General features: G+C 32.4%; 2 protein-coding genes across 7 annotated transcripts; both read left to right on the forward strand.

Moving 5' to 3' along the window:
• Positions 1-108: 108 nt before the first annotated feature.
• LOC127860423 (uncharacterized) lies at positions 109-8,546 on the forward strand. 2 transcript variants are annotated; one of them, XM_052398509.1, is made up of 12 exons: positions 109-529; positions 1,645-1,681; positions 1,865-1,958; positions 2,447-2,496; positions 3,603-3,651; positions 3,895-3,950; positions 6,105-6,153; positions 6,445-6,500; positions 6,689-6,890; positions 7,368-7,445; positions 7,676-7,747; positions 7,938-8,546. In XM_052398509.1, the coding sequence occupies exons 1-12, from the start codon at positions 514-516 to the stop codon at positions 8,298-8,300; spliced, it is 1,122 nt and encodes a 373-aa protein (XP_052254469.1). In that variant the 5' UTR covers positions 109-513; the 3' UTR covers positions 8,301-8,546. The 2 variants fall into 2 exon arrangements, with proteins under 2 accessions (XP_052254469.1, XP_052254462.1); XM_052398502.1 differs by having other exon boundaries at positions 112-529; positions 1,865-1,967.
• Positions 8,547-10,860: 2,314 nt separating this feature from the next.
• LOC127867653 (uncharacterized) lies at positions 10,861-15,144 on the forward strand. Of its 5 annotated transcripts, none has more exons than XM_052409006.1 (6): positions 10,861-10,927; positions 11,732-11,776; positions 11,937-11,978; positions 12,091-12,148; positions 13,650-13,738; positions 14,949-15,144. In XM_052409006.1, the coding sequence occupies exons 2-6, from the start codon at positions 11,742-11,744 to the stop codon at positions 15,046-15,048; spliced, it is 324 nt and encodes a 107-aa protein (XP_052264966.1). In that variant the 5' UTR covers positions 10,861-10,927; positions 11,732-11,741; the 3' UTR covers positions 15,049-15,144. The 5 variants fall into 5 exon arrangements, with proteins under 5 accessions (XP_052264966.1, XP_052264946.1, XP_052264963.1 ...); XM_052408986.1 differs by lacking the exon at positions 10,861-10,927 and adding an exon at positions 11,025-11,074; XM_052409003.1 differs by lacking the exon at positions 10,861-10,927 and adding an exon at positions 11,072-11,095.
• The last annotated feature ends 439 nt before the right edge of the window (positions 15,145-15,583 follow it).

Consider the following 15,583-nt stretch of genomic DNA (forward strand, 5'->3'; position numbering starts at 1 on the left):
ATGATGGTTTATCAACAAATTAAGTTTAGCGACATTTGTGCGGCGATACAGTAGCTAATAAATACGAGCTAAATGATAACAATCATTTTGAATACAGTATTGATAATAAAATGAGATCGTATGTTTACAACAATACTATCCAGATACTCGTATTGTGTTACAGTTATAACGTGTGATAGCGATACGTTATTTGAGTTATAGTGCGTTACTAGTTCCCAATCATGGAGGTCATTAACCTTATGTGCATCGTGTTAGTTAAATAAACTAAAAAATCATTGAACGGATCCCAGTATATAAATTTAATAACTGGTTGTGTTATTGAAAAGTATAATGCATTATTATTTAAAGCACAATCACCTTTTGTTTGAAACGACACGTGTTCATGTTCGAAAATGCGTATAGTGCGAACACTGCAATAACAGATTAGTTCCCTTGTCTAAATGTAGGACATTATATGGAAATCGAAAGTACTGTTCTTAAGGTTGTTGACGATAACATTTAGTGAAGGAAACTATGTTTAGCATCGGAGGTTCGTAATGTATTTGTGAATATTTTAAATTGAGATTTCATATATACTGTTTTAATTAATTATTTATGAAATGCATTACTCAATATATATCGAACAACTTTTTGATTCATACACATGAAAATTTTAACCCCCTTTAAATAGTCAAGCTTTATTCGTTTAATGGAATAGTTGGGCTCAAGTGTCCGTTTACATTTTAAGTAAGCAAATGTTTGGTTACAGTTTGTATTTATTTCTTAAAACCCCATCCCCAAACGCGTAATATGTGTTTTACCAGAATTATTGATACAGCACTCAGACACGGATGGTGCATTATATGATTCAGTTGATTAACATTTAAGCTTTATTGCGGTGTAGAAATCACACAGACAGGCTATACAGACGATTGCAACACCATAGAAATACATATCCTTGCGTAGAGGTTGTTTGTTGAATGGTTTACATTTAACCGATTTGACTATACTGCAATGTGCTTTCATTTACCATAACAAATATCAACCATGATTTCTAAACTTGCCTTCTTTTCAATTAAAATTAGATCCAAGCTCATAAAACTTTGTAATCTGCCATTTTGCAAAATGTAATACGACTTCGTCCTGCTATGCATCTTTTCAGAAAGAAGGGATTTCTCGAAAACGTGTATTTACTTCATTTAAATATGCCTAAGCATTTTTTAATTAATTTGATCAAGTGATTTAACACAACTGAGTAATTGTTGTTAAATTCATATGATATTTTCGTGTGTTACTATTTAATTTGAAGTGCAGGTTTATCCGGTTAATGTAAAATTTACCTTTGCGTGTTTTATGATAAACGATGAGTTTTATGTAAGGGTCGCGATTTAAACCGGTAAAATCCCCCCCCCCCTCAGTATGTACATGTATATACATAGACCGCTCCAGTCCCATTATTGCTAAGCTAAGTCTGAGATTAGGCATGTCTTTAGACTAACTTAAACCCAAAAACTTTGCGTTGACCTTGCTCAGGCGGTGACCCCAGCTTTTCATTGTCATACACGTTGAAGGTAATTGGTCACGGGCCTTTGATAAAAGACCAACGGATGGTAGCGCGAATGTTCTCCTGATAATATTTCTTGATTTTTAATATCTTATTTACAGATTGCTTGCGGTTGTGCAAGCTAGGATTTGAAGCAGGGTAAGCGTTTCCGTCTAACATTCACAAATTTTAAGCAAACATGCAATTTTACCAAAATATCGGTAAATAAGCACATAAGCGTTAAGAGTACTATAATTAATAATATAAGTACTGCTATTTTTTCATTATATACATATTTTTTACGAAAAAGGTGGTTAAGACGCTTAAAGTGTATCTTTACAGTGAACCATTAAAGTTACCAAATGATTGGCTCGACTATAAGTCATTGCATCCTCGGGCAATCACAAGCCAACCAACAAAAGATCTTACAAACACAGTACGTCAGGTAAGACTGTTATGTACTTATCAACAATTAAGTATCCCCTCAAGTACTAGTAAGGCCGTCATCGTGCCAAAGAAATTTTCAATTATATTCTGGGAGGTAAACATAAAAAGCTTAATAGTTTAACTGCAATTTATTTTAACTGATCTTCCTTTTCAATGGAATTCAATGTGAATTCCAAAACAATGTGATGGAAACTATTGTGCATATGCATCTTTTGCTATTAATTCTAGACATAGTGTGAGGTTAATACACCATACGCTTTTCTTTGATCGTTCCAATGCGATGATCACAGTTTTAACAATGCGTTATGTTTATTGTTGATAAGTGTATGATTTGCCACAAGTAAATAGGCACTTGGACGATATTCTTATGATTAAAATACAAGAAAGGGCTATCGGAAGATATTTGCGGTTTCTTTCCTAATGATCTTTCTGTTGCTCATTCAATAATATACGTATTTCTATTATATGTACTTACAGAACCAAAACCAAATCCGAGATGCCAGTTCACAAATAATAAAAAACCAACGGTTGGTATTGAAACTACTTTAAGTGTCTACACATATATATCGGTTTGTTTCGTTGATAGATAATACAATCGAACGACAAGGTTTGTGTTATCGTAAACTCAGATTTATTTGCCAAGTCCACATCACAAAATCAATATCAAAATGAAAACACAATCCGCTTTGTTTACGCCATTTTGCTTCCGGTGTTCATAAATACCGGTTATAAGTCATGAAATTATCTCCCTTTGCAATACATGGTAACATCAAAATCTAAAACCGAATGTTAGTTCGTAAAAATGTAACATATGTACCTTTTAGTGATGAAAACACGAGTAAATGATTCAAATACCAAACGTCGTCAGCGTGGCCGCATTTTTAATGATTTTCTGTGAAAGTTAAGGTATGTATGCAACTGCCTTACATTTTAAGGGAAAAACGCTTGACTTAAGGATTTTTCTAAGGTTAATTTCTTTGTGAATAAGACCTTATTTTGTTTCTTAACTTTGAGGGAAATTCCACTTAAAACTTAGGTTATTTTATAAAACTAAGGTAAAATTCCACCTTAGGTGCTTTATGAATACCGGCCAAATAATCAATTTCTAAGTAGGAAAACTAACGAGCTTAAATGCTGAAAACATTAAGGACAAAAGTTACTTCAAGTATTGTATGCAATATTCTCAAATCGCAACTTTCTACGATGCCAATGGTATTTGACTAGACGCCTCTTGATCTCTTTCATTCATAACAATATTCCAGTTTCATATTTAACATTGTCGCAAAGCGGTATTCATTGCAAGACGTTTATTAGCATGCTATTTCATAAAAACCAAATTTAAATGGGAGTTTCATTTAACAATAAAACTGTGTTTATATTATTACACCGTGCGCCTCTCATTACGCGATGAGCGTGTTTCTCTGAATCCGCAAGCGAATACCTTAAAACAATAAAAACTTTATAAAACCTGGATTTATAAAATATTTACGTATTAATAAATCTAAAAAGTAAATAGATAATAAATAAAAACAATTTTTTTAATTAAATAACATTAAAGATAATAAGCATATCCATTATGACAGTGCTTATACATGAACAGAACGTTAAATATTACCAAATACTCTTATTACAGATTGTCAACCCATGAGGAACAAATCAGCACATTTCGCAGCAACTTTGAGGTGGTGTATAAATGCGTTTTATTTAGCTATGACAACATTATTTAGATTGTTAATTTCAAAAAGCGTAGTATATATATATATACATATATAACTGTTCACCAGTACACTATGTAACTTTCATTTTAAAATATATATTATGTATACGTTCATTATGGTGACGTTAGTGTATAAAATGAATTGCCGCCGACGAGTCTTCGTCAAAAACTCAGCCAATCTTGTCATGTTCCCAAACATTGCTTTCAGAATGATATGTCGGTGAATATTCAACTCGAACACGAAAATAAGATATTACAGGACAGGTAAGTGACGTGATTGAAAAATTGTAAACGTTCACCAATTGTGGTTGATTGCAATACATTGATTGTATTTGTCCGAATGTGTTTGAGTTCACTATTTTGCAAACTTTTCCATTAAAATGCAAATATAAACGATTATTTTAAGTATAGGGAACCATACTTGTACGCAATATATTTTCTGTTCGTGAGAGAAGTTTCCAATTAGAACTTCCACCAGATGCCTTTTAGCGCAATAAGTAGCGCAAAGATAAATACTATCATAAGTCAAATACAAGACACGTTATCAGTAGTACGATAGACGAACAACCCTTTTAAAAAATGTATTGTTATAGCGGTTACATATTTAAGTTTTAATAAAATCTACGACATGCAATTTTGTAACTACGATAAAGCCATAAGGTAACATCCTCCTTGTGAAGATATGCCTTACTTCAACTTAGTATTGCTCTCTATTCGCATTCCACATTTAATCAACATAGCTTAAGAACCTTTTAAGGTATCGCACTATCCTGATTATTGTTAACAAATATTTCCGTAAACATAGATAGCAAATGCATATTTTGTCTGACTTAACACTGAAATAAGTTCCCTATTTTTCCCTCTATTAACATACCAAGTTTCATCAACCTAGCTGAAGGTTTTCTTAGTTATCGCAGGATCTAGATTCGAATGGGCACACGGACGGGCTGGGTGTTAACCGATAGTCCCATCCGGTAATATCGGTAGGGGACTAATGATAGAAAGTATTCACATTCATGTCTTATTGAATTGTACACACATATGCATTGTTAATTAAAATATTCTTCTTTTCACATACTAAATTTATCCGGCATTGTTTTGTTCTTATGCATTTATACCTCAAGTATATCTTCTATAATATCTTTCAACAGATTTTACTCAATCACAAAACGTTGCGAACAGTATTTCAGAAAGTATTGTTGTTTCGGGTTATTATAAACTGTGTTATCAGCATACAATGACCATTCTGCCTTCTGATAGAAGTTGCACGAGAAAAACTGACTATTTAAATTAAACCATAAATAAATGCATTATGGAATTAACTGCGTTTACAGACAGTTCACTCATCATTGCAGTACAATTAACGATGGCGTAATATTACTTAAAATGTGTGCATGATTAAATTTAATACTTAAAAAGGTATTTTCTGTTTGCATCAAAATACGGTAAAACAGAGAAAAAAAAAGATATGTGATAATGAGGACACACGAATTATATGCAAACCGACGGTACCGATACCTATACTCGTGTATTTTATACTGGAATTTTACATGTTGTCGATTGAATACTTGCACAGACAGATTTTTACCAAAATGTACAATATACTTCCTATACGCTTTACTCAGTAATGTTCTGGGTATTTCTTTCAAAACGCTCAATACAATATAACCATTATTACTATTTCCAGTCTACTGGTTTGAATATTCTCGTATATTTCATTGTTTATTGATTTTTTTTTAAACCTTCTTAAAACAGTTGCGCCCAAAAAGCACACTAACAAAAGCAGGTAAGGCGTGCCCAATAGACGCCTTTTGTGAATACAGTAAATAATGTCAAATGGATATTTTAGGATAACACGTAATAATGAACTACAAGCTGTGACGTTTGAAAAGTTCATTTTTGGAATATGTTTAGTTGGACATTTAGACAAACTAATTGATGATTTGTCTTTTCATTAAAAATATAATCAAGAAATGGGTTTTCCCCATTTCAGTCAGTAAGCTGGTGAATCAAACATATACATAGGTATGAGTGTGTACATGTTGAACGAAACATAATTAGAGCTTTTGTAACATATAATGAGACCTCGTTGAAAATATCTTCAAAATTTAAGAGCTGGACGAAAGGTAAAACTTAGGGTGAAAAAAATTTATGCATGCACTTTATAACGTGTAGCTATATATATGTCGTTTTAAACTTAAATCTTTTGAAGAACTTAAACGACTAAGGGCAGTACAACGTTGAGCTAGCGTCAACATTATTTGTATGTGTGTTTGTTTTTATTGATTCAAGCTATACAAATGCGTAATAACGCACTGGCTATGTTTATTCTAGACAAAAACAATATATGTTCACTGTGAAATTGATTTTTTTGTAAAGTAACGACGTTGCTTTTACGAAATAAATTACTTATTACAGATGTAACTCCCTGGAGGAAAACATCAGAACACATCGTAGCAGCTATGAGGTGGCATCTAAATACGTTTCTATTTGAACGTAGAGTACCATTAATATAATTTCGCTAAAAATGAATTTAGATTAAGCTTTTTAGATTTAGTTATTAACAATGTTGAATCTTCAAGTTGGTTGGTAACATATTACAATAAGCTGTTGAACCATTCCCAATTTCAAGGAGCGTTATTGCATTCATATCAATATGTCATACTCAATAGTTTTTTTTTGGATAACTGCTGCTTAGTCCAAATCAAAGTCTGTGCACCACATAAAGACGATATCGTGTATTTTTAATTGCTTTCAGAATGCTTTGTCGGTAAATGCTCAACTTCAATACGAAAATAATGAGCTACAGAGCAAGTAAGTGGCAATATGTAATTATACTTTATATTGACACTGATTATTCATTGCATAAAATGTTCACCAATTTACTCTAGACTATGTATTTTTATGACTTATTTTAATTACATAACTTGTATATGTACTTAGGTGATAAATGTTCATTTCTTTTTATCGATATTCAACTTCCGGCTTTTTGTATTCCGAAGACTCAATGCATTCTATGTAACTGGCTCGCAATCTATGGCAAAAAGTGGAACATCAGAAAACACCAACGACAAGTATTCAAACACACGACTTGCTGATCGATTTGAAGGGAATGTCAAAAATGTATGGTTGGATCTTTGTGACCGTCTTCACGACACCTTTCCTGAGTTGGACCGTCTCAAAGCATTGTCCAATATCATTAAGGTAACAATGTGCATCGTGGTATTCTCAAAGCAACGAAATCAACGGATCTGATATAGATTTAAGATGTGTGTCAAGTATTTAATGTATTTTCGAATGTTTTGATCAGCATTTATAAATAAATAAATAAAAATTATACACATTTAACGAGTGTCAATTTTAATTACAATAATGACCTTTTGGTCACTCGACAAAAATGGCAATGGTTATTAGATACACTACTTTATAAGGTTATTAGAAACACTACTTTATAAAAAATATAACTTAAAAAGTACCTTAACAAACTAAACTTTCATTTTAAGAATACAAATTGCGATATTAATTACTAGTAATGTTAATCCGATTCACCATCAAAATGTCACGAACGACCTGGACTCTGAGACTCAACGACAATAACTCAGTTATAACAATACCATAAACTATCTATGGATTATTGATTGTGTGTAACACAATAATGATATTTTCATCTGAATGTTACAGACTGTATCGACCAAATGTATGGAGAAGGCTGATGCAGATATTCAAATTATCACTTCAAGCTACACTGTGGATAAGAAGGTTTGATATATAGTCACTTCCTTGTAATCGCTTGTTATAAATACATTGAGAAACATATATATATATATATATATATATATATATATATATATATATATATATATATATATATATATATATATATATATATATATATATATATATATATATATATATATATATATATATACAGAGGTAAGTAATGCACACTAATTCAGCTTGTATTGAGCCTTTCAAAACTTCGCTTTCAGGAAATGAACAATTTCTTGGACCTCCGGAGACGATGTGGTCAAACCGAAAGTAAAATAAAGGATGTTGTTGAGGTAACGACAGCGTAGTTTCAATAATGCATATTGTTATCAGATTTGTTATTTGTATATTTATTTTCTATATCTGACCGGATAATGTTTAGCATAAATATAATTATACAACAAGGTAAACTAGTGCACGGAATAACACCTAAATGAGTGTCGTAAAATACCTTTAAATGTACACTTGATTAAATGTTTGCAGGAAATTGCTGATCTGGTATGGAAATATGAAAATGTGGAAACAATAGTAAAAACGAATAGTGCAAATCAAACAATAGTTCTCGTTCGTAGATTTATTAAGGATATGATCGAGGTTTGTTGGTTGATGTCCATCTCTCAGCCTCCGTTGGTGCTCAACTTTGATGTTGAAGGCATCGTGTATACCCCCGATGTCAAACAAAAGTTTACCGAATATTCGACCGAGGATGTGATAGATTCGGATTGTGAGCCAGGTACCATTATTCTGGTCGTCTGGCCGTCGGTAGAACATCGAGACAAAAGTGGATTCTTGAAAAAAGGAGAGGTTATAGTAGTTCCGAGATGTGATGTGGACGTTACAAACTGAAAACAAATTTTTAAGTTCCTTAATGACCATAAGAATATTGCAATATTTGCTCATGCGGATATTTTGTTCAGCATGTGCTAAGGCATGCCATGAATTCGGGTTGTGTTCCTGTTATGTAATTATGTTATAACTTTCCCTAAACTATTATAAACTGTAATTTAATGGTGGCTGGTTATATTTGTATCGTAACAAACGTATTGGTTGTACATCTCTTTTGTTATTTGAATGAATATATATTTAATGCAACACTTTAGTTTGCTTTTTACTAGTCTCGAGTTATCACATTTTGATTATCATCTGTTCAATTAACATCACACTTTGAACAAATGGAGCTTTATCGAAAAAATACATGTTTATTAAATATACTTTAAGTTTCATAATTTTTCGTTATTCTGGCATGACAAATAGAGGATATTTGTTGGATTCGGTGGAATATCGATTTTATTTCACGAGTGATCATAGAAAACAATATTTTCACGATTGGCGCAGCAACGAGTGAAAATATATATTTTCTATGATCTCGAGTGAAATAAAATCGATATTCCATCGAATCCAACAAATTGTCTTTTTATTTTATGCTTTTTTCACCATTTATTTACATTGTTAATGAGTTAAACTGGATACTTTCGCTGGATTTATGACGTCATTTCGTTGAACAAATGACGTCATTTCACAGTAAAACAGTGACAAATATCGATATTTTTCACTGTTATTTTTCACTGTTTAAAACAGTGGAATACCAGTTTTATTTCACTGATATTTCTCTATAAACCACCGGAAAGCATAAAATAAAGACAAATATTTATAATAATACCTTGTAGAACCATTTTTATTGTTCGCTCATTCGATATGATGTTATCGATGAAGTCGCTTTGGATTTGCGTATCCAACTGCCTACAAAATAAAGAACAAAAATATACATGATGTAGGGGAATATGCTTAATTCACTAGCCCGGTGCAGCGTGGATCTCGGCTATAACATTTAAACTTCGGTCAATATGGGAAAAAACTCAGCCCTCACGGAAAGAACACGACTAGGCATTTTTTGAAAGCTGATGATAAATAAAGTTGAATTGTGTAGTTGTTTAACATAAACACCACAGCACATAAAGTGATATATGTAATATACTGGCGAAAGTCTAGTAAATGATTAATTGCCGCAGTGAAATCATGTCTACCCTGCAATGATGTCAACTTTATAACTGTTATTTATTGGTATGTTATATATAATTGAGCTTTATAGATGTATGGTTGACATTCAGTAATGTAAAGGAATATGAAAATTTAAGATGGTAAATCATATATAATTAGCTTGTATTTGAATACGACATCTTTCGGTTGTGGACCAAGAAGGCAAGGAGTTCATACGAGCTTTGCTCAGAACCATTCACATCTTAGAGCGGAGGTTTTCCTGTAATGTATTTAATGAAAACAGTCTTTAAAAACGGATCCAAATTGAATTTTTATGAACACCACAGAGCAATAGAAATGGGCGAGTGTACTACACGTTTGACTCCATCCTCATATTAACTGGTAAGGTTTTCGGAAAGCGCCGAATTTTCTAGGTGAAGAACAAAATAAGACTGTAAGACACAGTTATTGGTTAGTTATTTTATAAACTATCTTTAATATACTTGTCGTTATAGATGTAAATTTTTTTATACACTTTGCTTCGGCTTGAATGGATTTTTGCTCTGCAAATCGTGATTAATATTTAATATTATTGTGTTTGATACCATGCGTTCCGCGTCATTTTTCTTAAGCTCTATATAAAACTCGTCTTAACTCTGCATAATTGTACAACTGTTTATGTCAAAGATAAAACCATTTAGCTTTGTTGGATTAATTTTAATAACAATGGAAGAATGCGAACAAATTTTATTTGACGTCACAACAATTTCCCATACCAAACGCGAAAGCCTTCCGGCTATTTATTTCTTTGAAGACTAAAACACTAATTATTTTGTTCACAGTTATAAGATATTCTGTATATTATGTAATATGTGAGGTTCTGCAGATCGCAGTAAGAATTAGACGGCAGCATATCGGTCAGAATGAAAGTCAACAGAACAAAAAAATTATCGGCGCAATATTTCATGTTCGTATGTTTCTTTTAGATAACTTACTATTTCAATTTCCATATATAAATAACACGTGTTTTTGTTCTGAACTGTACTTTATTTCATAACCACTTAATACCCTTACAACATCGAAGTATAGAGATATGAGTTTAAGATTCATCAGTGCACACTTGTACCCATTGTCTTGTAAAACCCGCAGCCACAGGAAACATCGTTCCGCTGATTTAAACCGTGTGCTTTAGACTGGCGCCAGCGATTTTTATGATATCAATGAAATTGTCAAAATTGAAGTTAACGTTTTGGCATTCAGAATTGTTTTTATAGCTATGTTTCGTTTTTTGTGAATTTATTTATTTACGCATTTTAAATTTGTGTAATAGACTAACTCCCTTGATGTTCATTATATCGATGTAATAATTTAATGTTAAAATTTGCAGTAAACGTTTTGTATTCAGTATTGTGTCATATATATTTAGACAACTCGGCCTAATACTTCACTAGTTCTATTTTTGGAAATCGAAAGTTGACACATTTGCTGAAGAGCAGGTAAGAACTAACTAATTTTATTAACGTTTCAAATGTTCATACATATCAATTTAAACATTTGTTTTCTATACTAGACAGAAAGGCAAAATTAATAAGTTAAGTAAACGTGTCGAAACATAAATTTCTGGAACACATTATGAGTATAGTGTATGCTACTTAAATGCTTTAGTAAATATTTCTTATTATCAGCTTTTACGTTTCTTTAAAAGAAATTATTCTAGGGACCAATACAAACATACTAAGTTCGTAACGGTAACATTTTATATATTAATTATTTATTGTTACCGGTCAAGGAAAAGGGTTCAACTTAGTCTAAAGTAGAGTGTGTTGTACTCTTTTTCGAAGTTAATTAGTTATAGTTATAGATTGTGCAAATAAAATATCACCAGTGCTTGAATTGGAGAAAGCAAGATCGGTGTTATCTTTATTGATATTGATAGCGGATACAAATTGCGATATAAACGTTGGTAGATCATTGATAGCCCAAACTCAGTACGGTTTTGAGTTATTAGCAAATGAATATGGCATGAATTTGTGGTTAGTTTGTAACTGACATAACGATTAGACCTCAAAAAACATGAGCACAGAAGTGCATACACATGTACATTGGATGCATACCCGGCAAAACCAATTTATTGTTAAATACGTAAGGTTGTTTGTTAGAATTTATTCAAATTTGTTAGAATTAATTCAAATAGCAATTGTATTAATTTGTGATTTCTTTAAGTGGATCTTGAACATCCCATACGATAGTATTTTCATCATATTCATTCGGCTATAATGATTCTTTTTTTCTTTTATCAGTTGGAGATCAATGGCCGTAACGCGCTTTATATCGTTCGTTTGGCGGTAAGAATAGCATTTTTATGTTCAATTATTTGATGCTTGATGTCATTATTTTTTGTCTGTACAACATAGTCTGTTACGGTAATCTCTTTAAAGTATGCAATAGGCTAGTTTAGTATTTGTGTATAAAACATATGTGTAAATAAACTATGGTTTGTTTTAGAGGAACATGGTATGTTGGCAGTTGGGCATTTCTCATTATAAGGTAATAAAGTCCATTTTGAATTCCGGTCAAATGTATTCCTATGTGTTATGTAGTATTTTTAATTTATTTGTTAAGTTTTTTTAATACAACATGTCTTCTTTTTTTTAATTAGGGATGTATTCGGGCGGTTATTCGGAAGAGATCCGTATACACAATATAAAGAATTACAGGTAATTTATCTTGTCGTTTTTGTGTACGAATTTCATGACTGACTATGTTTATATTTGAATTTTAATTCGATGTTATCCAGTACGCTCAATTACATATTATAATACATATCCATCCTGCTGAACACTTGTCAACACAACAATTGTTCGCAAAACAGTAGTTATAATGTCTTAAGCGATAACGGTATTATGTCGGAGGAAATATTCACATTTTCATCTAAAAAGTCAGAGTATTTGCTTTCAAGTTGTTTTTACGATATGAACCGACATGAAGGAAGTTAAGAAACATGTATATTAATTGACATAAATAGGTGACATATATTGATTAAATATAAGGATATAATTCTTTGTGACAAGACTTCTTAAGCTGCATGATCTGTATCGCATTAGAGACTTGAATGAATAGAACGTTGTCATTTAATAGTAATTATAAGTTCACTTATGTTATGTTGTTCGTGCAAATTAGGTGTGTAGCAACAGTAATAGTGACAGTAATACAATTATAAAAAAGAACGCTACGTACACCAAATAGTCTTTTTTTACATGTCGCGTCCCGTAGTGGTTACCTCTAACGATAAAACATCCCTTGTTTTATAATAAAAATATATTTATTGATCGCAACATAACAATTCGTAATAAAGCAATGGTGATGGACTCCAGTATTGTGTTAATTGCAATTGTAAATCTCTTAAGATCATATTTTTATTATTGGCAAAATCAAATTTATCGTAGGTTAAAGTTTACGACGAAAAAGGGTTTTCAAAAAGAAATTAGGGTTGAACAGCGCTGCAACATTTTTTAATGATGTGTTAATTTATTGATTCGAAAAATAATAACTATACCGCGTAAAAGCCCCTCCCCGTCTCCTTGAAAAGCCATGATTAGCATTCTCATTTATGAAGCGTCAGTGTGTACCCACAGGATATCTATCTAACACATTAATAGATCCTGGAACACACGCACATACACATATTTTGTCATCAATAGCAATATTTAGAAAAAGCTGTCTTATATTCAGTTTTATTTAATTCAAAATATTCATAACTAATGCTTTCCAAATCTCATGATGTCAAGTGTCAAATTTGTCGAGACAAAGACCTCTAGATTATTGCACATATTGATATGATATTTATTACGTTTAGCCACTTATCACCGTTTATTTAGAACCAAACTTTAAAAAATCTGGTCAAAAAGTTGTCGTGTGGTAAAACTGTATTATTATGTAATCATGTTTTTAGCAATACATCGACCGCCAGTCTCACTGAAAGAAAAAAATGTAGCATTTTATCTCTTAAGCGACATTCGTATTGAAATGTTTAATGTATAAATTAATTGTGTTTATCGAGATAAAAATGAAGTGATTTTATTTTTAGATAATAAACGTAAAATGGCGGATTTGTATATTCATGCAGACAGTAGTAACGAATAATTGATTAGTCGATAAAATATTGCGTCGTGATAATCGCTATAATTTATATGTAATATCCGACGTGTTGTAAGGCAGATGCGGGCAGACGATTCAACGAAAGAGGCCGACAACTTAAGAATGAAAAGCGATGACATTGAAGAGGAGAACGAAAATTTGTGCAACAAGTAAGCGAATCCTTGTACGGTCAGTATCTGTATCAATATATTGTTAAGAAGGTTTTGCTTAAACCAACAAGGTTCTGTTCACAATTTTGTGAGCATGATCAAATAAAGAGAGGTTTAAATTTAATTGATATGCATCGTTTAATAGAATCAGCCGTTCAACCCACCCGATACATTGAGCACGAAGAATTCTTTTCCACCTGAGGGATAATTCGACTTCTTTTATTACAAGACCAGTTTAACTTACTAGTCGAGCTATAACTGTACCTATTGTAATATGCGAGGAGCTTACTGCTTTTTATTCCACCGGGGTTGGATAAATGGATTCCGATGTTTTGGTTTGATTTCGATTATACCCAATGTCAGAAAGTTGCATCAAAAGTAACGATAACAAATGGAGAGCTTTCGAAAGCTCAAGATTGGGCTTGGTGGACAGCAGGTTTAAAGAACCGATTAACAAAGCCTACCGAACATTAACTTACTTAAGCTTGAGTCTCTAAGTTTGAATAAAATGACATAATCTGAAGGAGTAATACTGCAACTTGACTTACTAGATATTGAATGCCCGATAATATTATGCGCTTAGATTGTTTTTTACGCTGAAATTAACAGCCGTTTGCCCCTTTTAGTTGCTGCTTTGCGGAAAATGTTATGATATCCTCAAACCGGAAATGATATCAATCCGATTGTACGTATATAAAACACGAACTGCTCCCAAATGTGCACATGGGACGCCGCTCCTTAACATAATATCGAACGGTTGACACATGAATTATATTTATTTTATTCACAAATGTATTTCCTTACACTTAAACATTTGAGCTTGTGTTATCAACTATTTCAGTCATATTTGGCAGCATATATCAGTCACCAAATTAGCATGTTTCAACTAGAATAGGGGCTACACGAAACAGGTTTTCTCAAAAGAGAAACAATTCGCCATTACGCCAGAATAAGCTGCCCAAAATATGAAGGCGCACATTTTGATAACTATTTTTCTCAAGTTTATATCACTCTAGCCCCTGTGATTTATGAATTACATAAAACATGCCAGGTAAGAAATATGCTATTATGTTATATCATTCTGGCAGTTTTACTTTTCTTGTAACATGTACACAAGTCCATGTCTCAATCATCGGACTAACGGAAGGGTGTTTAAATGCTATTAAATATGTTTTACCATTGCATAACTCAATCAATTATACATTTTCAGTTACGTTACACAGGACACACAAATCCGACGGTTGGACAAAGAACCCAACGGGAGGAGAATATCACCATGTCCCCATGAAATTGGGGACATAAAAAAGTAACTAATTCTACATTATCCTGCACTGAAATAGCAAGATTTGTTGTGTGGCATGATCTTGTATCTTTCTTTCTTTGGATTAAAGATGGCTGAGTGGTTTATATAATTCTTAACTATTAAAGTTCCTTTAACATATTTACTGGAACAGGATTGTCCAGTGACTTTACATTTGGCTTACACATTGGTCAAATATGTACATCGGCCGTCACAACTGGTAAGATCCTGGGAGCATATGTGAGACAAAAGGCATTGTTGAGGCAATAAGTCGGCATTGGTAAAGCCATGAGCGTCCCCGTCTGCTCAATTAAAACCAGGAGATTCATAAAGTCACATGTCCGCGTCAAAGCCGTCAGGTCAATTGGGGTACAGGGCGGTATCAGTCGAGCCATTACCATCCCTGATGCACACGTTCAGTGTACATATTAAAGGTGACTTGATAAGTTTTAGTTGAATTGTCAAAAGGGGCATGAATTATATGTTATTGTTATTTAATCATTGGCTTTCTGGAATCTTAGAAGGCCTTCTGAGTCCATTAAAAT

The sequence above is a fragment of the Dreissena polymorpha genome, chromosome 1, assembly GCF_020536995.1.
Source record: "Dreissena polymorpha isolate Duluth1 chromosome 1, UMN_Dpol_1.0, whole genome shotgun sequence".
Taxonomy (NCBI): Eukaryota; Metazoa; Mollusca; class Bivalvia; order Myida; family Dreissenidae; genus Dreissena; species Dreissena polymorpha.